The 27,689-nt window shown below is 38.3% G+C and overlaps 3 protein-coding genes across 4 annotated transcripts; 1 reads left to right on the forward strand and 2 right to left on the reverse strand.

Annotated features, from left to right (window-relative positions):
* Nucleotides 1-484: 484 nt before the first annotated feature.
* Nucleotides 485-11,197, forward strand: LOC104612858 (protein VASCULATURE COMPLEXITY AND CONNECTIVITY-like). Its single transcript, XM_010280470.3, has 3 exons — nt 485-702; nt 9,689-9,891; nt 10,568-11,197. The coding sequence occupies exons 1-3, from the start codon at nt 607-609 to the stop codon at nt 10,899-10,901; spliced, it is 633 nt and encodes a 210-aa protein (XP_010278772.1). The 5' UTR covers nt 485-606; the 3' UTR covers nt 10,902-11,197.
* A 500-nt stretch (nt 11,198-11,697) lies between these two features.
* On the reverse strand, nt 11,698-14,534 carry LOC104612857 (cell division cycle 20.2, cofactor of APC complex-like). Of its 2 annotated transcripts, XM_088901608.1 has the most exons (6): nt 14,167-14,534; nt 13,406-13,678; nt 13,010-13,279; nt 12,334-12,915; nt 12,070-12,206; nt 11,698-11,842 (listed from the first exon to the last, which is right to left on the reverse strand). In XM_088901608.1, the coding sequence occupies exons 1-6, from the start codon at nt 14,257-14,259 to the stop codon at nt 11,752-11,754; spliced, it is 1,446 nt and encodes a 481-aa protein (XP_088757734.1). In that variant the 5' UTR covers nt 14,260-14,534; the 3' UTR covers nt 11,698-11,751. The 2 variants fall into 2 exon arrangements, with proteins under 2 accessions (XP_088757734.1, XP_010278771.1); XM_010280469.3 differs by having other exon boundaries at nt 11,698-12,206.
* A 7,168-nt stretch (nt 14,535-21,702) lies between these two features.
* LOC104612856 (gluconokinase-like) lies at nt 21,703-22,725 on the reverse strand. Its single transcript, XM_010280468.3, has 3 exons — nt 22,569-22,725; nt 22,265-22,453; nt 21,703-22,168 (listed from the first exon to the last, which is right to left on the reverse strand). Exons 2-3 carry the CDS (start codon nt 22,329-22,331, stop codon nt 21,753-21,755), a joined length of 483 nt encoding a protein of 160 aa, XP_010278770.1. The 5' UTR covers nt 22,332-22,453; nt 22,569-22,725; the 3' UTR covers nt 21,703-21,752.
* Between the last annotated feature and the right edge of the window lie 4,964 nt (nt 22,726-27,689).

Genomic DNA, 27,689 nt, shown 5'->3' on the forward strand with positions numbered 1-27,689 from the left:
ATTTTAACCATAATATCTATTCAAACAAATTTAATCAAAAGAAATTAAAAACAAAAATACCATTTTTGCCCCAAATAAAACATTGACAACCACTTTATTTTTATCTTTTTGATCAATTTTATTTTCTACACGAAAAGTATTATAAGTACTTTTAGAATAAACAATCATTGATGATCAATTTAGAAATACTTTTGGAATAAACAACCACAAGTCTATTCCCTTAAATATTTTTCAATTATTTTAGATGATCATGTTACTATTTTCATATGGGAAAATAAATAATTTTTAATGAAAAATCTATTAAGTAAATAAATTGCAAATTATAAGAGTGTTTTAGTAAAATGCAAATACAGGGTAAGTTTAAATAAATCTTAAATGCAAATTATAGGAGTGTTCCCATTAAAAGATTGCCCTTAAAAGAGGAATCTTTTCATGTATTATTAACTGACCCCCTTTTCTAATCATATTTTCAGTTTTACCTACCTCCCTAATCCACCGTCAGAAAAGTTTGAACTTTGAGCTCTCCGTTGCAGCTACATTTCTTGAACTCCGCACCATCAACTTCAAAAGCACGCAGGGAGGAACACAGACAGAGTTTTGGAGGAGATGGAGAGAAAGGTTTTGCTGGTCTGTGCTACCGTAGTTTTTCTGGGGCTCTTAACTGCTTCTTTGAGCTTTGCTGCAGAGGCCAAAAGGATAAAGGTATGATACAAAGAATGAGCTTTTTCATCTGGTTCTGGAAGTTCCATTAGTTTCTATCCTCAGAAAGGTTTCTTCATGGGGATCTATTGTGGCGTTTAGAGTATTATCTTTGTTATATGAACATTGATTTGATTCCTTTATATTTTTAATGATTTACAGAGATCAGAGTGATTAGTACTTCTGTTTATAATTTTCTCCTCCTTTTATTGTTTTCTAACTTCTATTTTCCTTGAATTTATAAGAAAAAAGGGTTACTTTCTTTCTTATTTTTTGCCCTGTTGAATTTCCCCCATGATTTCTTCTGGTTACTGAGCTTTATTCATATTTGTGATGTAACTATTTCAGCTATCAACATCTTTCTAGAACGTTCGTACATCTTTCTCTAGGAGCAGATGCTTCTGTTACCCAGATTCCTTGTTCATGTAACATTTTCTCTAATGTCTTATATATTCATTTAATGTTCAGAAAAGTCTATTATGGCTAGTATAATTGCTTGCTAGATCTTGTCGAGCAATTGGGCCTTCTCTTGCTTTATCCGACTTGATCATGGTAGGCGGGAATGTGGTTTCTAAACCCAAGTTCTGCTCTTTGACGTCATTGAGATCAAATTGGTGTTTAGGGTGATTTTCAGTAAAGTTATGAAGCACTTGTTGCTAGAATCCTATGCCAGGATTTGGTGATTATGATACCTGGATGCCTGTACTTGCTTAGCAGATATTGCATGGGCACTTATGGAGTATTATCTATAATGTTAACACTTTTAAAATGTGTTAGCACATCATACTACAAAAATCTGTAGATGTTAGAAGTTTACTTAAATTTGGCAGGATACTAGCATTTAGAGTGTTATATAGCTTCATAAAAGTAGATATAAAAACATGATGTAAGCAATTAAGCATGTCAAATAGAATACTATTGCCCATATCCATGTCTGGGATCTTAGGAAATAGAGAGTTGTATCTATAATTGTCAAGACACTAAAAGGAGAATCTAGGCAACAGAGAAGTTCTTTATTGCCTAGGAAAATAAGAAGATAGGCATGAGTGGTTGCAAAGAGAAAAAAAAGTACTAAATGGAGGGGCAAAGACCCTATTCTGCTAGAGATGGATGAGAGAAAGATGATAATGATAATGCTATCTTTATATAGAACATCATTCCAAAGCCTATTACCATATTAATCTTTCATCACTATCCTGATAATTCTACTTATCTTCTTGCGTTAAACCAATTGTATAGCTCTTTTAAATTGAAAATAGTATTTCATGATGCCCTTTTACCCCCTTCACCTTTACTTTTACAAATTATAAGGTCTAGTTTTTCTATACCAAAATTTGGCATGAATTCCATATAAAAATGTCAAGGCGAAGCACAAGGTGATCCCAAAATAACCATACTTCTAGATGCCTGCCCAGGTGTCACCATGGAAACTATGTTTCTATTCTCATTTTCCATATCCGTGTTTGCATCTAGGCATCATATGTTTGTGCACGTTTGTTGCTATCATGGTGGAAACTTGGTATCCTTAAGTTAGGCCGATTCAACAAGGCATGAAGAAGTCGTGGTGTTGGTGTGGAATTAACTTTACTTTGAACACTTTACCACCATATGTTGAAGAGAGTTCCCACACTAATAAATGCCTTGTCCTTTTTATTTTCACTGGGGAAGGGCAATAGTGGAGCTAGAATTGAATTCCTAATGACAAAGGTTGATAATTCTAATACCAAATTGATATAGAGTGACATTATATTATCTAAACTTGAGTATAGGAAGGCATTAATCAGTTAAAATATGGTTTAGGAATGATTTTTGGATGAAAAATAGAGATTGGGTAGGTTAGGAATGGTAGAGTAAGTCTGTGTGAAGAAAATAGAAAAGTTCTAGAATCTAGGGTATATAGATGGAGTTTTTAGGTAAAATTTTGTTGGATAAACGATAGTTCAGACTTATGAGGTGCAACAAAGTATGAGGACATTCAGAGGTATGGCACAAAAGGATGAAAACTGCTAAAATGAGAAAAAATTGCATTTTAATGTAAATATCACCTCCTTGTTTGCATAAAAGAGAGATTTCTTAAATACAGATTGTACAAAAATGCAAAATATGCAAGATTATGTATCCTGTTCTGTTAGGTCCATAGCCAACCAGAAGCCATCACCAAAAGATGATCTATTGGAATTTTTGGATTCTGGATACACTACTTACCCAACATACTTCTTGTGTCCTTTTTTCCTTTGATGTTATCATTTTCTCTTTCTAACAAAGCCTCCCAAAAAACTGAAAATGGAACTGGACTCAATCTCCATGCTAACTGGTTAAACAGTAACATCGTAAGTTTATCAGTAACTCTTCCTATCTCTTTCATTCTTTCAGAAAGATTTTGTTTTCTTTTATTCTCATAACCTATGAAATCAAGATAAAATGAACAATTCAGTATCTTGCAAGTTTTCTATTCTTGTAAGCATGTGGAACAACAATAGTAATTGACAAAATTAAGTAAACAATGTGCAAGTTACTATAATTTTTTATCAGTAATGATGATTTCTCTTACGGTAAATTTTAACTGAAATGAAAGTGTAAAAGAAGCTATATAACTTTCTTATGTACACAGGCACCTTTCCACTTTCTGGATTCTATCCTATGAATAGATTTTAGTGGTGGTAACAGGCTAGCTTGGAGTTAGGACTATGCTGGGCTCAGATTTTTATACCAAGTCCATGCCTGGTGGACTGCACCAGGGATATCAAACCCTTGCCTTGCCTACTCATGTATTTGTAGTTCACTAAAAAATTATAGAATACCAATAGTACAATGACTTAAAAGTATTCTTGGATGCTGTTTCAACTAAATGACTCAGATTTGACACATACCCACTGCATTTTGTCTTATATATTATGGTCTTCCTCCATAAAGATTTAAAATTTGTAAATATCAACATAGAGAATCTTGAGATCAAATATATTCAAAAAAGGGGAATTTATAGCTTTCTCCCCAACTTTTGTTTACATTAAATTCCCTTATATCAAATATACATTAAATAAAAAGCAGGGTATCTTTGTCTTTTCATTTATCATCTTAACTTCAAAATATTTCATAAAGATGATACAAAATATGTAAATAATAAGATGAAAACCTGCAAGTTAACATTTAAAGAATATGTTTGCCCAGCCAGGAGCATCCAAGCTTTGTTGGTCATCCCAGACCAATACCCTTACACCCTATCCTGTGCCGAGTCTGGCCTAACATATTGCCACTCCCTATCTATGATATCCAGATTCAACAAGGAAATGGTTGGGAAGGTGTCAAACTCAGAATTTTCACTAAAAGTTGAAATGTATGACACGTGGCTGTACACATTGTAGGTACCAAAGGTCATTTCAACCCAATGAATACAATATTGAAGTAAAGACATTAGGTATTAAGGTCATACCATAACTTACGAATCATTAGTGCCTAGCGAGGAATTAATACAATATAATATAGATAAAATAAAAGGAAATTTTATTAATGAAACAAAAGGAAATTACAAAGAGTGGATATTTAGATAACACCCTAGCAACAAATTCCTTAAAAATAGAAAACCATACCAAAACAACCACCTAAACATCTACTACAGTGCCGATATTGGACAAAATCCATGTGAAAAAAGGATCAATTTACATATTCAAATTCTAAATGAACCATGAACCAGTCGAAAATCAGTTTATATAATATTCTTTTTTTTTATATGTAACGGTAACTTTCATTAACTAAAAAATAAAAAATACAACCGTCACCTACCAAAGTGTAAGGTGACCCATGAACATAATTCAAATTACAAAACTTCCCAAAACAAAAACTCTCAATTCACCCCTTGCTTTGCTAGGATGTCAGCTAAAGCATTTGCTGACCTCCTAGTCCTAACAACTTGAGCATCCATCTCTCTTTTAACTCTCAACAATTCCCTTACAGGTTGTCTAAGGGACCAAGTTCCCAAGCTGTTAGACTGCAGCCAGCCTACTACTAATTTTGAGTTCCCTTCCACTTCTAGCTGTTGAAAGCCCAATTGCTTAGCCAATTTGAACCCCTGGAGGAGGGCCAACACTTCATCTCTAAGCGAGTCCCCCAGACCTATTGGACCAGAATACATAGCCAAGATTTTTCCTGTCTCATCTCTAAACGCACCCCCTATTCCAGAAGGTCCAGGGTTCCCCACAGAGCTGCCATCAGAGTTTAGCTTTACATTATATTGCACCAGAGGGGACCAAACTGCTTGTATGGTAGGTGATGAAGAAGAAGAGCTTGCTATAATACTCCAGCCTCTAATCAAGTCGTCTACAGAGACATCCTTGAATAGGTCGAGAGTTTTCAACCAATGTACTGTCTTGACAGTGATCCCTTTTATGAGTTCAGGCGCTGATTTTTCTTTCCCTTGGAAAATCCTGTTGTTTATCTCTTCCCACATTGCCCACAAGATAGATGCCCTCGTTCTCCACATCACCCTTCCCTTCTTTTTTGGTTGTCAGAAAAGCTAGGGTCAAATAAATCAACTACACTTGAGGAGGGAGTCCACCTACAGCCAAAGAGAGAGGAGAACCAATCCTATATAAGAGTACTAAAAGGGCAAGAAAATAATAGGTGATTCATTGTCTCACTATTCCTCAAGCAAAGACTACAAACGTGTGGGGACAAGTACCAATTTGGTCTTTTTCTTTGAAGCACTTCCAAGGTATTAATTTTTTGGAGAACCACTTCCCAACAAAAATCCCTTACCTTTGGAGGTACCAGAGCATCCAAACTTCTTTAACAGGAAAGGAGGTAACCGAGTTAGAAGGGAGCACCAAAGCATTGAAAAAGGAAGAACATGAAAAGCAACCTGAAGAAGATTCAATCCAAATTCTACTATCAAGATAAGACTGGTCTAGAAAAGCTAAGCTTAGAAGAGAGAAAAGATCATTTGCCAAACTGACTTCTAAATCCCTCAAACCTCTCCTTAGACCTAGATCCCAAGAATCCCCAGAAACATGAAAAGAAGAAATAACTTGAAATTTTTTCAAAGAAAGGGAATATGAGTTTGGGAATCTATCCTTAAGGGGAGATTCACCAAGCCACAAATCCTCCCAAAAAAGAACCTTATTACCCAAGCAAGCATCATACTTGATGAAAGGAGAGAAGATGGGCAAGATACTGGCAATGTCTTTCCACGGGAAAAAGCGTGAAGCCCTAGGGTCGATTCCAACATCCTATCCATTTGTTGCCAATCCATGAATACTTCTTATCACCTTGTGCCATAAACTTCCTTGCTCCTTAGGAAATCTTCATAACCACTTGCCTAACAATGTTGGGTTTCTTAATTTGATATTTCCGATCCCTAAGCCCCCATTGTCTTTCTTTCTAGACACCACTTCCCACTTTACCCTATGATCCTTTTTAGAATCACCAAGTTCCCACAGAAAAGCTCTCATTATTTTTTCAATTTGGTCTACAATATTAACAGGCATTTTGAAGGTAGACAAAAAATATACTAGCAAATTTGCTAGTGTGGATTTAATTAGAGTGATTCTACCCCCTAATGAGATGTAGTTCCTTTTCCATCCCGCTAGTCTCTTTGGGAATCTTTCCAAAACTGTGTACCAAAAGCTTTCTAACCTCGGATTTCCTCCCAAAGGTAAGCCTAGATACTTTAGAGACCAATCACTTACCTCACAACCTAGAGGTCTAGCCAAAGAAGCCACCTCTACCTCTTGCCTGTTAACTCCAGCTACACAACTTATATTCCAATTTACTCTCAAATTGGAGACCTTTTCAAAATTCTCTACCAACACCTTTAGGTTTTCTAACTCGTCTGGATCTCCTTCACAGAAAAGAATCAAGTCATTAGAAAATTGAAGGTGGGTAACAATTATTTCCTCCCTTCCTACTCTCCACCCTCTAAACAGGTGTCTAGCATCAGCTCTAGTAATCTGGACACTCAAAACATCAACTATTATGGTGAAAAGGAAAGGAGAGAGAGGATCCCCTTGTCTTAATCCTCTCTTTGCAGGGAAGAAATCCTTAGCTACCCCATTAACTAGAATGGAATAATGGCATGAAGAAAACAAACCTTGAATCATTTGCACCACCTCTCTCCAAAACCTCTAGTCCTCAAACTTCCAATAAAAATCCCCAATCCACCAAATCATAGGCCTTCTCCAAAAGTCCAATTTGCAAATCAGCCCCTTTTCTCCTTGTCTGTTTTTGTAATCCACACACTCATTGGCAATAAGGATCTGATCAATAATTTGTCTTCCTGACACAAATGCCCCTTGGTTCGGAGAAATCAAGGATGGTAGTACCTTTTTGATTCTTTCTGCTAAATCCTTTGATATTACCTTATACATACTACCAATTAAGCTTATGGGCCTAAAATCCTTTGGGTGACTTGCATTTACCTTTTTAGGAATCAAAGCTAAAGTAGCATTGGCACCCGAATTTATCTTACCTCTCTCAAAGAATTTTGAGAAGACCTCCATTAAGTCACCACCTATAATATCCCAATAATCTTGATAAAAGGCCATCGTGAATCCATCTGGGCTTGGGGATTTAGATCTTTCCATTGAAAAAAACAGCATTTTTCACTTCTTAGACCTCAAAACTCCTTTCTAACTCATCCATCAATCCTCTATAACTTGGATGTTTCTCAAGGTTAGGAAGTTCTTCTCTCTCTCTTCTTGGGCTGTCATAAATGGTTTTGAAGTGCTCTACAAAGGCTCTTGCTATCTCTTCCTCACTTGTAATCACTTCCCCATTCCATTCCAGTCTCCCCACATTATTCTTCCTATGTCTTCCATTTGCAAGGGTGTGAAAAAATTTAGTATTCCCATCTCCCTCCTTCAACCACTTACACCTAGATTTTTGTCTCCAACTTATCTCCTCTTTCCTAATGAGTTCGTCCAATTCTTGTTTCAACTTCCAACGTTCTTCCCTCTCTCCTACTGTCATTCTTCTCTCTGCCTCACCTACATCAATTTCTTGAATCCTATTGGCAATTCACTCCTTTTTCTTCCACTCTCTCAAATTCCTACTTATTCCAAGCTTTGATCTTAGCTTTCAGAGCTTGTAGCTTTTTATAAAACTTTTAACCTTTCCACCCGAATTCCAATTGGTCTTCTTCCCACCACAATTGAACCTTTTTTATAAAATCAGGGTGAAGACACCACGTGTTCTCAAACCGGAATCGACAAGGTCCCCCTACTAAGTTTTCTTGGGATAACCTGATTGGACAATTGTCTGAAGTAGGTCTAGGGAGAGCCCTTACTACCAGACCCTTCCAAGTTTATATAATATTCTGTCATCTGAATTCTTTTCTTCATATTTCTTTCTATTTCTTTCTCTCAAAAATTACCCAACAGATTGAAAGGAGGAATAATATACGTGAGGTAGTCTATTATAGCTTAGTAAACTATTTAATAAAATATTAATAAGAAAGAAAATGGCAGATGAATGGAGAAAGAGCACCACAGTGCCTATTATTTAAAACAGGGTGAATGCAAAATTGCAATAATTATCATGGGGTTAATTTTATGAGCCATACCATGAAATTTTGAAAGGGTGGTTGGGTAAAGGTTACAACATAAAACAAGTATATCAGAAAAACAATTTGATTTTATGCCAAGGAGTTTAACCATGCAAGCTATTTTTTTACTGAGACTATTAATAGAAAAATTTAGGGAGAAAAAGAGATATCTTCACATTGATAAAAAAGAGCATTCACATGATATTATTTAATTTGACAAAAGTATTTGATACTCCTAAGAAAGATAATGTGGTGAGTTTTGGAACAGAAGACTACCAAATACCAATGTCAGTGACGTTTGAGATTTTGCCAATGAGACTTCGCCAAAGCTCAAAACCTAGCCCTTGTTTACATTAGTCATGGATGAATTGACTAAGCATGTTAAGGGGAAGTCCCATGGTGTATGTTGTTTTCTGATGGCATAATATTAACTAATGAAGCTAGAGAAGAATTAAGTGCAAAAAAAGTTAGATTTGTGGACAGATGCCTTAGAAACAAGAGGTTTTAAAATAAGTAGGATTAAAACAGAATATATGCAATATAAATTTAATAATAGGAGTGATAATAAGGGTACGCCTAAGATTGGAGACCAAGAGAGATCTCAATAAGACCTTTTCCATTACCTTAGTTGATTCTCAATAAAAAAAGGAGGGATTGAGGAGGGTGTAGCTCATAGAATACAGATGGGTGAATCAGAGGGGTGCATCTGGAGTTCTATATGATAAGAGAATACCATTTAGGATAAAGGGAAATTCTATAAAATGGTTATAAGGCCAGCAGTGTTATATGGAGCAGTGTGTTGGACAATCAAGAAACAGCCCATCCAAAAAATGAGTATAGAAGAATTGCAAATTTTGAGATGGATGAGCGGAAAAGCTAGAAAGGATAGGAATAGAAATGAACATATTTGTAGGAATCTAGGAGTAGCCCCAATGGGTGATAAAATGAGAGACAGTAGACTAAGATGGTTTGGTCACCTATAGAAAAGACCACCTATTACATCCATGAGAAATGATCTGTTGCAACTTATAAGTTGAAGGGTCTAGAAGAGATATGGGTAAGCCAAAAAGGACGATTGAAGTAGTGAGAAATGACTCGAGGGCCCATAATTTAAAAATGGATATGGCACTGAAACTAATGGAATGGCTGAACAGGATTCATGTAGTTGATTGATTCCACATAGTTGGGACAAGGATTAGATGAGTTGAGTTGTCTGAAAGAATTGATTATGCTGCAAAAAAAAAAAAAAATCTTGTTTCTTCACTCCTGGAAAAAAATGGAACACAATGAAAGTCACAACAATAAGTGTCCACAAGCCACAGTTAACCAGGCATATATGATGCCAAGACAAACTGCATATTTGCCAATTGTATGAATGTATGGTAGATAGTTGTGTTACAGACCTTATTTACTATTTTAGTCTGGCTGAGACTTTTGTTTTTCTAAATTTTGCAGGGCTCTCAGGTTCAATTTACTTCTCCTTCTGTGTGTGTGTACCCAAGGAGCCCAGCTATGGCTCTTGGAATGACTGCATCCATATCCCTTTTGGTTGCACAAGTTATTATTAACGTTGCAGCTGGGTGCATTTGTTGTAGAAAGACTTTACCTAATTCAAATTCCAACTGGTCATTGGCTTTGGTTTGCTTTGTTGTTTCCTGGTACATTATTTGAATTAACATTTGGCTGCCTTTGATGTTATTCTTCTGAAGTAACCTTCTAGTTCATGTTATCTTCTCTTCTCTGCACATAGCATCTCATCCAAATGGACTTGTAGCATCAAAGGCTTGGCCCAAGACTCTGACATTTTTAGGCTCCATTGTGAGTTAATGGTCAAGTCCATACTTTGAAAGAATGAAGATATTGGAACTGCAACTTGACTTGCTTTCAAGGATTCAACATTTTGGGTTGATACTTATCGCAGTTTGACAATCATGGGATCTGGCATTACTGGAACCCTATCTTCATGGCATCGAGAGATCTCTAGTTCCAGCATAATAGTACCATCTTCTGCTATAAGATCACAGAACACAAAATGATACCACCTCAGTTTTTACTTTCCAGGTTGTTTTGAATGCGCAGCACATGGCATGGATTGGCCAAGCCAACTTTCATGTGTCTTGTGCCTGTGCATGTATGTGTGCATATATTTATTAATTTTGATTTCATTGTGTCTGTAGGCCTTGGGTCTTGTATGCTATTTTGTAATTTGTATAACAGAAAATGGTCATAACACTAAAATGCGAATTATAGTAATTGGTAAAATAATATGTATTTTACCTTTGAAAGATCATTTTCAGATGAATTGATGCATGCAAGTATGTTATCATCATTCAGGTTCACATTTGTTATAGCATTTCTCCTGTTGCTAACGGGGGCTACTCTGAATGATCAACATGGTGAAGAGAGCATGTACTTTGGCAGCTATTGCTATGTGGTGAAGCCTGGGGTCTTTGCAGGAGGTGCCATCTTGTCACTAGCAAGTGTTACCCTTGGTTTGCTTTATTATCTCACCTTATTGTCAGGAAAGAGCAGGGCTGAACCATGGGGAGGTGTTTCCAATCCTAATCAAGGAGGCATTGCCATGGGACAACCTCAGTTTCCACCTCAGACAATGCAAGAACCAGTTTTTGTACATGAAGACACATATAATAGGCGGCAACTTCCCTGATGTCTAATTAAACGTTCCATCACTGAGAACCTTTAGGAAAATTTTGCAATTGGGAGTCTTCTTTGTTGGATCTGTATAGAAGTCTCTATTCATGCATCACTTTGAGGGCTCCTCTCAACAGGTTCTTTTGACTTTAATTGCTTTTCTTGTAGTAGGGTTCTGAGATGCAAGAAATACTACTGTATTTTCCTTTGTATTATTTCTTCTTGTGACCTGTACTTCTATTCTTATACACATTGCATTGTTATCGACTTGATGGATAATTAATATAAAGATACAAGATAAGTTCCCTCTGATCATGCCTGTCATTTGAGAATAGCTTTTACATTTGTAAGCAAAGAATTCAAAATTGGTTTAACAGGCTTTAGAAGTTGTTTAATATAAAGATACTACTAGTTGGATCCTACTCTCCCCATTGAACTTGTTCACGAGGAAATGCACACTCATGGGTAAACATGATCTTAGTCAGGATTCTGTTACAGAAACACTGCTTCCTCTGCAAATATCAGCAGTGGTCAATGATTGAATATTCTCTCTTGCCATACGTTAGATTGGTTTGATCATTCAATATGTGAAATCCCGAAAAAAAAAATTGTTTGGTTTTCACCGAGATGGAAGAAGTCTAATATTTTGTTGCAAGAAAGGTAGATTGTGGGGAAAAAGGTATCTTTTTCTTGCATTGTTTACCAAATTCAGTACAACGAAAAAAATCCATGCAATGAGCAAAAAAAAAAAAAAACTGCAGAATCAAACACTTGTGCATCTTAAAACCCCCAAGACGGAGATAACATCCATGGATAAAAACGATTTTATTTATAAATAGGTGAGAAAGAAGTACGATGGGCAGCATTTATTGTACAAGCCCTTCCTCAGTCAGATTTACAGCAGCAACGATATCTATTGCCTTTTCATTCATATCTTGAGACATGTTGATGGCTAACCTGCAACTCAAAAGTTTTTTTTTTTTTTTTTTTTCAGTAAATTGAGAAGAATAAAAGAGCAGAGGAGACACTAGCAAAATCTTTTGTGAGAACATATTTTTTGTGTCAAAATTAAGGAATGAAGTGCATAGTTGACTTCTCTCCATGACAAATTTGCCTGAGTATCATGTTTGCTCTGAGTTGATCTTCTCTCCATGACAAATTTGCCTAACCAAATAAATGATCACCTGATGCAGCTGACATTAGAAAATGGCTCAGGATTCGATTTAGGTGCAGGCTTTGCCACCTCAGGACTCCCAAAAACGTTCCAAAACCTCAATGTTTCATCCGCTGCCGCTGATGCCACTGTACAGCCATCTGGACTCTGAAAGAAATCAGGAAGAACAGAAGGTCAGCAGTGAATTATTATCAAGGTAAAGGAAAAAAAAGAGAATGAAAATTTTCATTACATTTCCAATTATAACAGCAGAGGATTGTCGAGTCAATAATACCTGAGCCATGTATAGTACTCTTGAAGTATGACCAGTAAGCTCCGCAATCTTCACCATTGATGGGTACTTCCAAACTGTAAGTTGATTCTGGGTGAACCCATGAGAGCTAAGCAGCTCACGCTCATTTGTGTTCCACAGCAAAGAACAGACCTGTGAGCCGGTGTCCACTGAGTTCAGACATGCACCTGTGTGGGTGTTCCAGAACTTTATGCATCGGTCTCCTCCGCCTCCACCGGAAGCAAGCAAATTACCCTGAAAAGGACACCAGGCAAGCGCTTTCACAGCAGCAGTGTGGTCTTCAAGTCTATGTAGCCACCGGGTAGAAGAGTTTGAAGAGGCCACTGATCGGTCCCATATGTAGAGCAGATTATCATTTCCTCCACTTGCTAGCTGTTGGCCTGAGGCTGACCATTTTAGCCCGCAGACCTCTCTCTGGTGTCCTCTGTAAGTTTCAACAATGTGAGGTCTTATTCTCACATCATTGTTGATGATCAGACCATCCATTCCCCCGGTTGTCAGAATGTGATTGTTCCAGTCCAGTGAGCCCACTCTAGATCGGTGTCCGCCTTGTAGAGTTCTCAGCTGCAAGAACAAATCAAATTACAGAGAAAATCACTATTAAGTGCAGAAAGGAAAGAAAAGTCGGAAGAATGAACAGGTTGGAGAAATTGCCAACCTTTCTATTAACTGTAGTGTCCCAAAGCTGAACATCAGAATTGTTCAGGCCAATGGAAATATGTTGTCCATCTGGAGCCCATCGAACACTTGTAACCGGACCATTATCGTCATCAATTGTCATAAGTTCAGTAGTAGATCCGTCCGTAGCATCCCACAAATATACGGTGTTGCCAAGAGCAATTGATAGAATGTTGTTGCTACCCCAATCCAGTAAATTCAAGTAGAAATCGTCCAAAATATCAGGGGCATCCAATGTCTTCTCTGAGGTCTGCATTGAAGAAACAATTGTAACAGTTGAAAAAGAAACCGTGAACACTAATCCAAGAAAAATTAAAGCATAAAAAACAGATGAAGCAAGATAAGCATCAAAGAACTTAGAGAGAGAAAAACTCACTTGGGGAATGTGTCTTCGAGGCTTGGTGGGTTTTGATTGGTGAAGAGCGGACGACATTTCATGAGGCATCAGCTCGACTGGGGCGGGTGGCTTGTTCTTGAAAGCAAGAATCCTGGTCCTGTTCATGTTGAAAATCTCTGCCAGTTGCTTCCTGTAAGCCTCTTTTGCCGGAGAACTCGCAGCTGGGCTTTCTTTTCCCTTCCTTCCCTCTGTCAGCATGTAATGAGCGAAGTCGAAGTCTATTGCAGATCGATTAGGGATAAACCTGTCCAACTGCGGATTCCAGAAAACTAACAATCAGAACATCCCAATAAAAAAGAGAAAACAAACAAAAAGAAAATGGGCACATTTCACTTGGTTCCTCAGGGATAGAGAAAAAAACAGAGACATGGGAACACGAGTTCTAACTTGAGAACCCAGAACATCATATCATCAAATGAGTATCAAAAGATTTCCCGTAAGTCGCACAGACTCCAGGTCGAATTACAGTAGTTACAGATAATAAATGAACGTCAAATGATTTCCATAATCGCATGGAGTTAAGTCGAGTTATAGCGAATTCTCCATCAGCACCGATGAAAATTGTCACCAAAAGAAGATCATAAGGAAAAAATATAATGTGTTAAGTGGAAAAGCCATAGTTTACATGGAACCAAGGTCCACAGGAAGTCCAGATAAAAAGAAAACTAGAGCATGAAAAGATTCATTAGAGAAAAAACAAACAAAATGGACATAAAAAAAAATCTCAATGGTCGACATACATTTTCAGTCGAGTTTCTCTTTTGAAGAATCTGCTCTTTAAGAGGATTTCTAGATTGAGACTTGCTCGGAGAAATAAAAGAACCTGCATCCATTTGTGTTGCAAAAGCAAAAGAAAAACCAGAAAAGAAAAAGAAAAGAAGGAAATCACCTGCAAGACGGAGAATAAGAAAAGGCAAAGAACGGGCCCTGCAAAATACAGAACCAGATTATAGAAAACAAGAAAGAAAAAAATAAAAACAGTATAATAGAGAACAGAGGGAGAGAGATGATTGAAGGATTTCGAAATCGTTGAGCGTCTTGAGAGCGTTCTTAGAGCCTTTCCAGAGCGAATGGTGAGACTTTCTGAATGGTGGGGTTCTCTGCCTCATTTCCTCTGAATTTATTTTTAAACGGCCACGGCTCATTTTAGAACCAGACAGCCGTTGGAACTATTTGACAAAAATGCCCTGGAAATTCTGATAAAAACCACTTGCATTTCAGTTAAATCCAAGTGCATCTTCCATATATTCCGGAGCATCCCACCCTTAGCATTCTGGAGGGTATGTTTGACATTTTGGAGTTTCCATAAAAAAGAGATAAATAAGAAAAATGCCCTAAGGTTATAATTTTGGGAGTGAGTTTTCTTTCTTATTGACATCTTCCATATATTCTACTAGCCGGGTCCATGACATTTTTAATTGGGCAAAGACAAACTGATTCCAAATTTTATTATGGTTAGACAAATTGTTGTAAAATTTTATTATTTTAATTTGAATTTAAATGAATTTTAATTTTTATTAGATTTTATACATTTTTGTTTAACTTATTTTAGTATTATTTATTAATACTTATTTTTGTAATATTTTTTGTGACTAACTTCTTGTATTGAACTATTGATCGCATATATTATTAGTTATTAATTTTTTACTATTATTACACATAGTTTTCTAATTAATCAGAATTTAGATATGTCAATGTGGTAGGGTTCAAGGTGGAGACCATACTCTCCATTCTTGTTCCCAATTTCTAAGTAACTCTCTATCCCTATCCATGATCCCAGTCGGAGATACCTGAATCCCCAAATTCTTTTTTTTTTCCTTTTAGTCTTAATTAAAAGTTTACATTTGGGATCAGGTTAGGGCGAGGACTTCATTCCTTCCTTGAGTAGTCTCCATCATCCTCAACCCGATTGGGTTGGAGAGGCTAGGTATACAACAGGGCATTCTATAAGAGTGATTTTGTGTTTATTAAGTTTAGCTTTGTTAAACTTGATTAATTAATTTAGCATGTCAAGTCATATAAAAACTTTCCCTAAAGTTTCTGACAATCATAAAAACCTCCCTTTTATTTTCATTTTAACAAATATTTCCCCTAAACTTTTAAAAAACATGACAAAAACCTAGCTCCCTTTCGTCAGTGACCCAGACGGAAAACAATAGATGAAGCATCAATTTTTTTCAAATACCCGTTATATCCTTCTATAAATTATTTTATATACAATTTTACAAAAATGACCTTATTTGAAACTCAACACAAACCTCTCTTGGATCTCTTTATCCTCTTAATTGACAAGTAATTAGCTGGTTTGTAACACGAGAGCACCCCAAATTAATTGGAAACAGGGTAAAATGGATACAAACCGGAAATTGCAAGGTAAAATTGGTGACCACTAACATTTTGCGTTACTTAGAACAACTTGGCTAACAATTGAAAACCATGTCATCATCTACCACAATGATCAAACATTGTTAAAGTTGCCATCAATCAATGGTTTAAGTAAAAATTCCTCTTGTATACTTCTCCAAATATACCATCCCAAAGCCGTTTTCTGAACAACCCATCAGCGCACAAGTGCTCTTCCCAAAGCTCAAGTCCGTCCGTGACAATTCCCAGAACGAACACCACCGAGTGCTTCACTGTCAAACCCTCTTCCTACAATTTGACGCTAGGTGGATCGGGCAATGTCCCGTTAATGGCTTCAGTCACATACTGAGGGAAATTAAAGACACCAACATAGCATTATAGAGAAAGAGTAGAAACCACCCAATCGAGTAGATGCAACCAATCAACTAGCATCAACTATCGATGCAAGACCATTTCTTCTTTTTCTACTCTACGTTGTTCTTCGAAACCTTATCCTTCTTCTCATCTTTGATGCCTTTATGTTTTGTATGAATATCCTCGTTAGAAATTTTTTTCCATTTTAGAGTCTTTTCTGCACCTAGTATTGACATATTTGTCTATTTCTTCCTTGTTTCTACTTGTAAGTTTTCGATATCCTACTATCGATGTTAAACCAAAAGAGAGCTTCGAGCCTTTGATGATTTATGGTAATAGATGGGATAAATGGTTTATATAACTTGAGCTGTCCTCCGGACATGATGCTCTCAAACCCTAACCGTAGATTTAGCTGGTAGTTTGGGTTTTTCGAAGATCAAAACACTGTTTGTTGTTGCAACAGCAACAAAACTACTGATTAAATCTAGGATTGAGCCGTCGGAGCCCATGAAACAGATGAAAGGCTAGGCCTAGGCAGGTTTTTATGCGGCAAGCGTTTTGCAATCTGTGTGGTCATCATGGGTCCCATTGTGAGAAGCTGGATGATGGAGTATTAGGGTTCCTCTCCTTTTCAGACGATGGAGTTTCAAACAGAGTTCTCTTTGAATTGATGGAGTTTTGGGATGAGAGATTGAAAGACAATAAAGAGATCAAAGGGAGGTTTTGTCAAGTTTCAAATAAGCTTATTTTTGTAAAATTGTATGTAAAATAATTTATAAAAGAGTATAATGGGCATTTGAAAAAAAAATGATGCATTAATTTAACGCTTTCCATTGGGTCAGTGACAGAATGGAGGTTTTTGCCAATTTTTTTAAAAGTTCAGGGGAGGTATTTGTTAAAATGAAAATAAAGGGGAGGCTTTTATATTTTACCCTAAGTTAAATTTAATAAATTAACTAATTTACTTAATTGAATTATGTTAAGAAAATTAAGAGAGAGAGAGAGAGAGGGAGGGAGGGAGAGAGAGAGAGAGAGAGAGAGAGAGAGAGAGAGAGAGAGAGAGAGAGAGACGGGGAGAGGGAGGGAGGGAATGGACTGACTATAAGAGTTGAGAGATTTTTGTGTATAGATTTATTAAAAGAACTAGTAAATGTGCATGTGGCAATTTCAAATAACATTAATAATTCCAATATCCTTATTAGAACCATTTGAAAATGATAAGTAATTGAAGCATGGTGTGTTGGTAGATTTATATTTTATGTTTCATTTTCATTGTTAATAAAAAGTACTTCTTATTTATCATATTTATTTTTGTTTAATATAATAAATGTGCACAAATTTTATAGACAAAATTTTGTGGTTTCTATATTTTTTATTTCTATCTAAGTTTTGAATTTTTATTATATAATTATGATGACATGATTCAATTATACAATATAATCTATACATAATATTAGAGATGCACCCAAATGTTTTTTTTACAAAATTTTTGTGTCTATCTTTTTTAAAATGTGTATTATTTATTTATGATATCATGGGTTGATCCATTTGACTTAAAAGATTGAACCATTGATCCATCACTTTAATAGAAAAGTGGTTTCATTTTTTGGTAAGTCTTAAATTTTGTATTTCATTTCCATTGAAATCCTTGGAGATATCACTCCATATTTGCGAGGGCATTGGAAATTATTGCAACAGACCAGGTGAATTGGCTTGTCCTAACACGTTGATACTTGTTGCAAGACTTGATAGCTCTTGGACATGATGTTTCATACCCTTCCAATAGAAAGTGTTGCACAACCATAGTATGCTTATTGTTGTTTGATATGATAAATAGTTAGTATTAGAGATTTGCCTTTATAATTTTTATACTATTTATATTTATTTTTAAATTATTATTATTTAACTATGAGAACATTGGTTGATCCATTTGACGCAGATGATTGATTTTGAACAAAAGAGTGGTTTATTTAATTATTTTTTATGTTGGTTTTGAACATAGGTTTTACATTATTAAAAATATTAGATGTAGATTTAGTATGTGTTTGGTTCTGTTTATGTTTTTTCATTCAACATTTGTACTTTATTTGCTTGCAAAATTGAAAAAGGTACTAATTATAACTGTTTATGACAAATAGGTGCCACATCAGTGTAACGGTGAAAAAACACTTGACTGTTTGTAGAAGCTTTAAAAACTAACTTCCCCAAATGGTAGGCGTGCACAAAAACCAAAGTCCACTTTTGCCATTCTCGATGCGTACAGAAGTGCAAGAGAGGGAAACTGTTGAAGTGGCGCCTATGTGGCAATGTTTATTGAATAAACGCCCACAAAACCAAACACCTTGTTAATTTATAGAGTTTATTGGTGAGAAACAAAAGTACTTCAAATAAATATTTTAAGAAGAAAGAAAATGGGATTTAATGCCTTAATGAGAGGGAATTTAATGAATTAGAAAGTAATAATACTTTAAGGGGGTGTTCTTTTCTTGGATTTTGAGGGGGGAAAGTTGGTCTATGGGATTTTGATTCCCATGGACCAAAAAACCCATGTTCTTTTTTCAGATTTATGTGGGGACAAGAGAAAGCTTATTTTTCCTACGGGTAATAGATACCCATCTCTTAGGTGGATAAATAACTTTCCCACCTCGGGAGAAAGTTGCCAACACTTGACAAAAATCAAACGGAGCCTAAATTACATCTTTCCATATAGTTAAAGAGGGTCTAAGTTCATAAATAGGGGTGTTATAGTAAAAAAAGCCCACGAAGCTCATTTATTTAATGTGGCTCGAATATAAGATTTAATGAAAGGAAATGGGAATAGTTTTAGGTTGTGTTTAGTTTGAAGGAAAAAGTAGGGAAAGGAAGGAAAGGTAGGGAAACCTTTACAAACCTTGTATATGCTTCCTTACATTTCCCTTCCTTTCCCTGTCTTTTCCTTCAAACCAAATAATAGCTTAATGAACTTTATAAAAGTAGTAGTTTTAATTATATTTTTTGCCCTCACAATAAAGGGAGACCAAGTGTAACAAAAGGTATTTTAGTCAAAAAAAATCCAAAATCTAAACCTCATTTACACTTTTAACAGTAGTGATAAATTGATAATTAATGAGAGAGAGAGAGAGAAAAGGAGGAAAGAGAGATTAGGGGATGAATCATGAATGTAATGATGTGTAGATCTAGAGAGAGAGAGGCTTTTATTTTGTAAGTGTCCCAAAACTTGTTGGGGAAGGTAAATCTCTCTCTCTCTCTTGATTGGTGTTCCAAAAAATGATGTGGATTTAAAAAAAAAAAACTCAAAATTTTGGGAAAATTAAAAATTAGTAAATCAACTAAGTTACTTAATTGAATAATATATAGAGGGTATTTCTGACCTTTTAAGCTTTCCATTAAAAAGAGAAAAATGTCCTAGAAAGGTTATTATGTATGAAACAGCAAAGATTGGAATAAAGGCTGAAGTGTACTACATTAGTGATCACATGGCTAATTGCCTACAAGGACACATTTCTGCAATTATGCTTTAATCTACATATGTGGCCAATCCAGAAGTAAAGGGCCCCTCTTAGTTAGATGATGTAGATTAAAAATATTAATACAATACGAAGTGTATTTTATCTGTATCCATGGGTGGATTGGGCACGGTTGCAAATACCTTATCAATCTCATATGCAAAGTGCCAACCAGCTGCTGGTTGGTAAGGTTTCCTGTTGGTTGTAGTGGAGACTTATCAAATCTTGCCTGCAAGGTTGGTGGGGTGGGGTGGGGTGGGGGGGGAGGGGATTATGGGCTACCCCGTTTTGTAGCCCTTCAAAAAAGATACAATGCATTATTTGGCGAAATTGTTGCTTTATGGATTTTTTGATCAATTTTTTTTCCAAATTTTCAGAACTATATCATTACAAGATAAATCATTCATCTACAATTGATGTGTATTTTGGAATTCCAAATGCAAAAACATGTATTTATGTAGTTAGTTTTGAAATATGCATTTTCTCAAAAAAATACAAAAATAATTTAATTTTTTTTTGGAAATATCCAATAGGCTTTCATTCATTCATCGTGATTTAGATACAGAGGCCTCCACCTCAATTACACTCCAAAGCCCATTATGCCTAGCATTTATAACAAATTTGGCTAGCTTGTGGGGAGCCTTATTCCATATCCTCGGGACATAAGAGGCCTTAAACTCAGGGTAACAGGTGAGCATATGCTTGCAATCATCATTCACCAACGTGAGAACCTTGCACGGCGGGTTACTTACTATGGCACTTCCACAAGAAATTTACGATTAACTTAGCGTCTGTCTTACACTAGACTAGCCTCCCAACTCCGAAGATGATTAGACCAACCACACCAGCAGCCCGTTAGAGAGTAAAAAACCTATTTATGGGTCTTACTGCTGCTAAATTTTCCTATTCCTCTTTCGTCAGACCTTTGGAACTAATCATTGTCACCAAACCAATAGACCTTACAATTGTTATTATTTATGGGATTTGGGAGTTTCTCTAATGTATTCATATCTTTCCACTATATCCGTGTATTTTCAAAATGTACCCATATCTCTATCTAAGGGTTTATTTAGTTTACAGTCAGAATCGGAATTTAAATCCTTCAGAATCGGAATCGGAATGGTCTATTCCCATAGTTTGTTTGGTTCAGACAGGAATGAAAATGGAAATTAAAATTAACAGGAATGAGATTTCATTCCCAAAAATGGCCATTCCTTCAAATGGGGAATGCCATTCCAGTAGAAATGGAAATGGGATTCCGATTCCGCTCAACTAAACAGTTAGAATCATAATAATCCATTCCAATTCCGGACCCCTATTCCTATGAAGCAAACGGGGCTTAAATTTATCAATACGATACTTGACACAGACACTTTGAACTTTTGGTAAGATGGATTAGATTAGCCACATCAAGCTGTACATGGCAGAAATATGGCTGGTCATGTAGGAAAGTTCCAAGTAAAAAAGGAAAAAAAAAACAAGATGAAATAACTTAAGTAGGTTTAGCACAAATATAAGATTTTAGTGTGTGTAATTGAATTGAAAATAAATCTCATTGAGCCAATGGCTCTACCAATTGAATTTATTTGACCAACAAGGTAGACATTATTCAGCAAGTACCTGCCTGAATGAGATAATTGGCCTTCCTTCAATTTGTTAAATGTACAAGAACATTATAATGTTCAATTTACACCCGAATAAGAAAGAAGAATATCAGGAGGAAGCAAGGTAGAGAACTCATTGGAGGACTTGCTATTGATTACAGGATATCCTCACAATATCCAATCTAATCCATAATTAGTATTCACACCAAACCCTAGTCATAGAGCAAGCTTCTGAATGCCCATGTTGGGTCATTGATCATTTGTTGATTAGTGATCTACTTGCTATTGATTACAGGAAGTAAACTAATGATTTTTTTTAGCTTAATTATTCAATTAGCTGGTGAAGGATTCGCAGTGAATTTGGAATTGAATGTAATCACTGAAACCCTGTTAGATTAGATAACATGCAATAATGGTATTAATATGAATTCTAGCTGCCCAAACAGAGTAAACATAAAAATCTGCACCGTCTCCATTGAAAATTATAAGATTAGGAGATCAAATATAACTTTTGGATGCTAGAGCTCGTATATTGTTCACAGTTACATCAGGACTCAGAGTAGCATCCACCTTAATTATCCCTTCACTAGCATCAATTTCAAGCAAGTCCAGTTGAGATTGCAAGAGTGAAGCAGGCATGTAATGTTTCCCTTCCATGGCCCTTCTGTTGATCCGAGCTGCTATCACCTCGGCCGGAGCATCCAACAAAACAAACTTCACACAGCAAGAGTAGCTCCCCACTTGATAATCTGGGTCAGCCATTCTGAGGATTTCCCTGTATTTCTTTCTAAGGGCAGAACACGCGAGAATTGCAGTTTTGCCTCTGGTTATGTTAATTCTGAGAGTATCGCTCAGCTTTTCGAGCCATGGAATCCGGTCTTCCTCTGATAATGGTATCCCCTTGCTCATCTTCTCTGTAGCCCACTCATCCCAGACAAAGTATTATCAGAAGTTGCAGACAAAGAGAGCTTAGATCTTAATGGGTTCAGAATTCACGAAGAGACAGATACCTTTATTTGACTGTGGATGGAAGTCATCTGCATCGATAAAGACACAATTCATGGCCTTGCCCAGCATCTCTCCTGTTGTACTACTAGGAATACAATCCAAACAACAGTTTAGATATGAGAGAGAGAGAGAGATTGAAGGGGCTTACGATTTTCCAGACCCACAAACGCGCATGATCACAATAACTAATCCTGCAATTCATGCGCAGAGATACAGAAACAGATGTTATTGTAATCAACCCAGACATTAAACCAAACAAGTGAGTGATTTGGTAAATAATAAAAGAAAAAAAAAAAAAGAACTGACCTTCGAGATCGGAAGCCATGAATTAGGTTGATCTATCTGTACAAAATGAAAAACCAGTAGAGATCGAAAGGGAGAAAGATCTGAACAAGTTTTTTTTCTTATTTTTCTTTCAATGATATATATTTACTTCAATTGAATTTTTTAAGGTCAATTTCCTCAAACTACTGTTTGCGAAATTGACTGACTATACCTTTACTATTTATATATTGTCTTAAATTATCCCTAAGTTTTTTTGACAATTATCATACACTTCCTTTACCCTCAGTCGACTATCATAAACTGTTTGCATGTGACACCAGGTGACTAATAATTTTGTCTAAAATTCCTAAAATGCCCATTTATGATCGAAAATGCCCTTTTCAGTTTAGTTCATTTCATTTAGGGCTCAGCCAGCGCTGGACTATTTATTGCATCACCAGCAGCCTCTTACACGTACGTATCTGAGCCGTTATTTTTCAGCGTCGGCATCGTCAGAGGTGACCCATTTTGTTAACATTTGGAAGTAGTGGTGAGTTTCGACCCTACGGTGTGGGGGAAGGAGAAAACCCAACAACTGTTACTACTAGTTGCTAACACAAAATTAAAAAGAAAAAAGAGAGTCGGCATCCACATCAGAGTATGACTAGCGAAGAGGGCCCTATGTTGTAAGGGCAAGTGGAAGGTAAAATATTTAAAAAAAAACATGTGTTGGTGGGAATAAGTGCGTAAATGAGCCAACTCATAGCAAACTTAAGAAACAAAAATATTATTTTTCTCAAACTCGGGTTGGGTTAGGGTTGACATTAACCCATCTAACCCGGCCCAACTTGCGGCCACGTTTTTGTGACAATCAACATTACGTCATAGTCCACCAAAACAAGAATCTTCACTAACATCCATTTTATCATGCAATCTACACGGGACCCACAACCACTTCTATGGGAGGGAGGTCCTCTACTACGACCACTAGGGGTGGATAGGGTTTGGTGAGGGGTTGAGAGCCTAAGACTAAGGGCTTGTTCGTTTGCTCTTACGTTTGATATATGAAAGTGTAATAATTACATTAAGAGGTATATTGTTATTGGTGAACTTTTCTTTGTTTTAACTCTGAATGCAGAGAATATTGTTTTGAATTCTGAAAAATGTCAAATGTCCAATATAACCCCATATAAGAGAATTTTTATTTATATATATAATTTAATAAAGAAACAATATTAAAAATTATTATAATAAATATTATCTAATATTAATTATTAATAATTATTAATAGTAATTAATTAATAATAAATTAATGAATTATTCATTAATTATTTATTAATAATTAATTATTTTATGACTAATTAATACTTATTATTAATAATTAATATTTATTACGAATAATTAATTAACTATTATTATTAATTAATTAATAATAATTAATGGTAATTAATTATTACTTAATATTAATAATTAACAATAATTAGTAATTAATACTTAATATTAATAATTCATAATGATGAAGGATGATTTGACCCAACCTATGAAACGGCGACACGTGGACACTAACTCAGCGTAAGCGACAACTCAGCATTGCAGTCCAGTACAACTAAGTAACGGGCCCATAAAGCAGCTCGCTACATCGTAGCGCGCAAAAGGAGGAGCTCACCACAACGCGAGCTCTGGGTTCCCTGAGCTACCTCTAAAGGGATATTCCGAGGCAACTTTAACTTGCGAGCTAAGGAAACCAGCTCGCCCGAGCTCCCAAATAGACAAGTCATCCCGAGGACCAATTCTACTAACGGTACTCCTGAAGTATTCCAAGCTCGCTGCAAAGTAGCTCGCGAATGGGCCGCACGAGCATTCCTCAGGAAGCTTCTATTTAACAGGACGTACCAGTCAGACTGCGCCACGTCCCTTACTGACGACGTAGCCCCTGTCCTTTCGATAGTCTGCACCCACGTCTCTCAGTAGGCAGAGGCGTGCCTGTCACTTTGGAGACGTGTCACTCACCCGGGCGAGGAGTACGTCACAACGGCCACCTGCGCAGCCCTGGCAGGTAACGGCTGTGGCAGGGGCCCAGTGGCAGTTATGCTCGATCTCGCAAGAGCGCCCCTATAAAAGCCCTCAGGGCAGAAGAGAAACTTCTTCGGAAAAACCTCTAATCTCTCGAATATAGTGATAAAGTGCGACCTCCACTCTTAGCCTTCGTTCTCTCTTTGCTTCCTGTACAAAATACTAACTTAAGCATCGGAGTATTCCCACTGGGTAAAATCCCCAGGAATCCTTCATTTCATCTTCTCAAGTGCCGTTCGTTGCCGACAAGGAGCCAGTCAGTAGCCCACTAGGAGTGCCCGGATCGTGCCGCATCATTTGGCGTCGTCTGTGGGAAACGCTTCAAAAAGCCTTTCTCTCTAAACTCTTTCAGTTCTTTCCCTCTTCGAAACAATCCAACGCTCATGGCTTCCTCCAGCAACGTCGGACGAAGCACGGAAATGGATAACTCCAGGGAGCAACCCCAGCTTCCTACTGTCTGTATCGGACAGTTCACCGTCCCCCTCTCACTGGACGGAATCCCCAGCTCGAACGTGCCCCTCACAATGGCACCCATCGTCGCCCCACTCCCTGCTATAGTCGGAATGACGTTCTCCGAAACTTCAGTTGTGCTCCCAGCGGCCAGCCCGAACCAGTTGGAGGACCTGATGCAGTGCATGAGGGCCATGCAGACTCAAATGCAACAGTTCCAACAACTTCAGCTCTATCAGCAGCACGTACTGCACCAGGTCTCCTAGTATCAGTATCAGCAGCAGTTCCCCTAGCTGCCCCAACCTCAGCTTCAGCAGCCTTAGCTCTCACCTCAGTGCCCAGCCTCGCAGCAAGCCAAGTCTCGCCGCCAAAGCAAGCACCCCTCCGGCCGAGGAGAGGCCCCCCAAAATCTCCCAAAAAATCAGGCCTCCCCCCACGGCAGACGGGAGAGACCGACTACCCCGATCTCGCCGCGGGCGGACAGGTCGGGAGGACCCCGGCTCGGCAGGTCTACGTTGCCTCGACAGTCGAAGTTTGGAACTCCAATCCTTGAAAACCAATTCGAGATCCTGGCAACTGACTCCAAGCAGGACCCTTCTGTCCGCAGCCATCACCAGCAGACCGGGCTACTCCCTGCGCAAACCATTCTGGACAGCGCGGAGGTAAGCAGCACGAACGCCGAGCCCATCAAGAAGCAGAGACGCCGCCGCCGAGCTCGCCGATCTGTCACCCGCGATTTGCCCGAGCTCATGGGCAAAGAAGAGGTAAGCTCGGCCAAAGCCAAAGCTCCCCTCCTTTCGGCTCCGTCCCCCCTGTCTTCCGAACTCCTGGCAGTCCCGATGCCCAAGGATTTCAAGCTCCCCCCTCTTGACAAGTATGACGGGTTGTTTGACCCGAATGATCATGTAGATGCCTTTCAGTCACAGATACACCTGGCGCGAGCCAGTGAGTCGTGCATGTGTGTGGCCTTCTCCACCACTTTTAGGGGAGCAGCCCGCACGTGGTACCGGAACTTGGTACCCGAGTCGATAAGAAGTTGGGCGCAGTTCGCACAAGCCTTCACGTCCCACTTTGTCACCAGCAAACGGTGCCCGTGAACTGAAGAAAGCATCTTCAACGTAGCACAAAGAGAGGGAGAGTCCATCCGGAGTTATATCAAGCGGTTCAACGACGCTTGTATGCAGATACTGCGCCTGGACCCCGCCGTACTCCTTGCAGCAGCCAAGAAGGGCGTGACGCACAAAGAGTTCAAGTGGCACATGGTCGTCAACCAACCCACGACCATAATCGAGTTTCTAAAGCTTGCAGATAAGTTCATAGCCACCGAAGAGGAGATCAACCAGAAGGGCAAGGGCGCACCCGAAAAAAGAAAGAGAGAATGAGAGCCTTCCAGTCAAGGGGACACCCGAAAGAAAAAGGAAACAGTTTGGGGGGCAAAGCCGGGTCAATTGTTCCGAGCTCCTACACCGAACCGAGCTGATTATACCCCACTGAACGCGAAGTGGGCCGAAATCCTGATGGCGATCAAGGATGCCTCGTACGTGAAGTGGCCACCCCGTCTGAGGGGGAATCCCAATGAAAGGAATAAGAGTCTGTATTGCAGTTTTCACAAGGACCATGGTCACAGTACCGAGAGTTGTAAAAACCTCCGCGACGAGATAGAGGAGCTCATCCGTCGCGGATATTTGAGAAACTTTGTACAAAATAATAATAATAACAATAGTAATAGAACAAGTCGGCAAGGGGAGCACGGTAAAGATGCTCCCGAGTCCAGCAGCAGGCCGGCCGAACAACCGCAGAGGCAGCCTCCAGAGGAGAGGCTAGTTTGGGGGACCATCCAAATGATAATGGGAGGTTCAATCGTTGTGGGTTGCACTTCAGCAGCAGCTCGGACGTCAGTTCGTGAGGCCACCTGGGAAGAGCAGAATCCCCCAAAGCGGCCGAAGATGGGAGACCCAATTTTCTTCACAGAAGACGATGCGCGAGGAGTCCACTACCCCCATGACGACGCGCTTGTCATAAAGCTAAGAATCAACGACTTTGAGGTCAGGCGTGTACTCGTCGACTCAGGCAGCTCAGCCGACATTCTGTTCAAAGCTGCGTTTGACCAGCTCCAGTTGCAGAGAAGCGACCTAAAGCCCGCAGACACTCCTTTGGTAGGCTTCAACGGAGAAGAAGTCCGGCCCCTTGGGAAAATAACAGTACCTGTGGAAGTCGGCACGTGGCCTTGTGTGGTCAGATTCAAGCACGACTTCTTGGTGATCGCGACCCCCTCCCCCTACAAAGCCATAGTAGGTCGACCGATCACCCATGTCCTACGGGCGATGGTCTCCACTTACCACATGGCTATGAAGTTCCCAACAGACATCGGTGTGGGGGTAGCGCGGGGCGACCAGCTCGAGTCCCGCAAGTGCTACGTTGCCACCCTGAAGGGTAAAACCAAGGTGACCGATGACCTCGAACTGGAATGACCCACGGAGCAGGGTGAAGAGCGAGTCGCGCCCACGGAAGAAACAGTCGCAGTCCCGACCTCAACAGCAGACCTAGCTCGGATGCTTCAGATCGGTGCTTCCGTCCAGGAGCCCCTACGATCCGAACTGGTAAACTTTTTACTTCAAAATTTAGATATATTCGCATGGT

This window comes from Nelumbo nucifera, chromosome 3 (genome assembly GCF_055504915.1).
Source record: "Nelumbo nucifera cultivar China Antique chromosome 3, China Antique-T2T, whole genome shotgun sequence".
Taxonomy (NCBI): domain Eukaryota; kingdom Viridiplantae; phylum Streptophyta; class Magnoliopsida; order Proteales; family Nelumbonaceae; genus Nelumbo; species Nelumbo nucifera.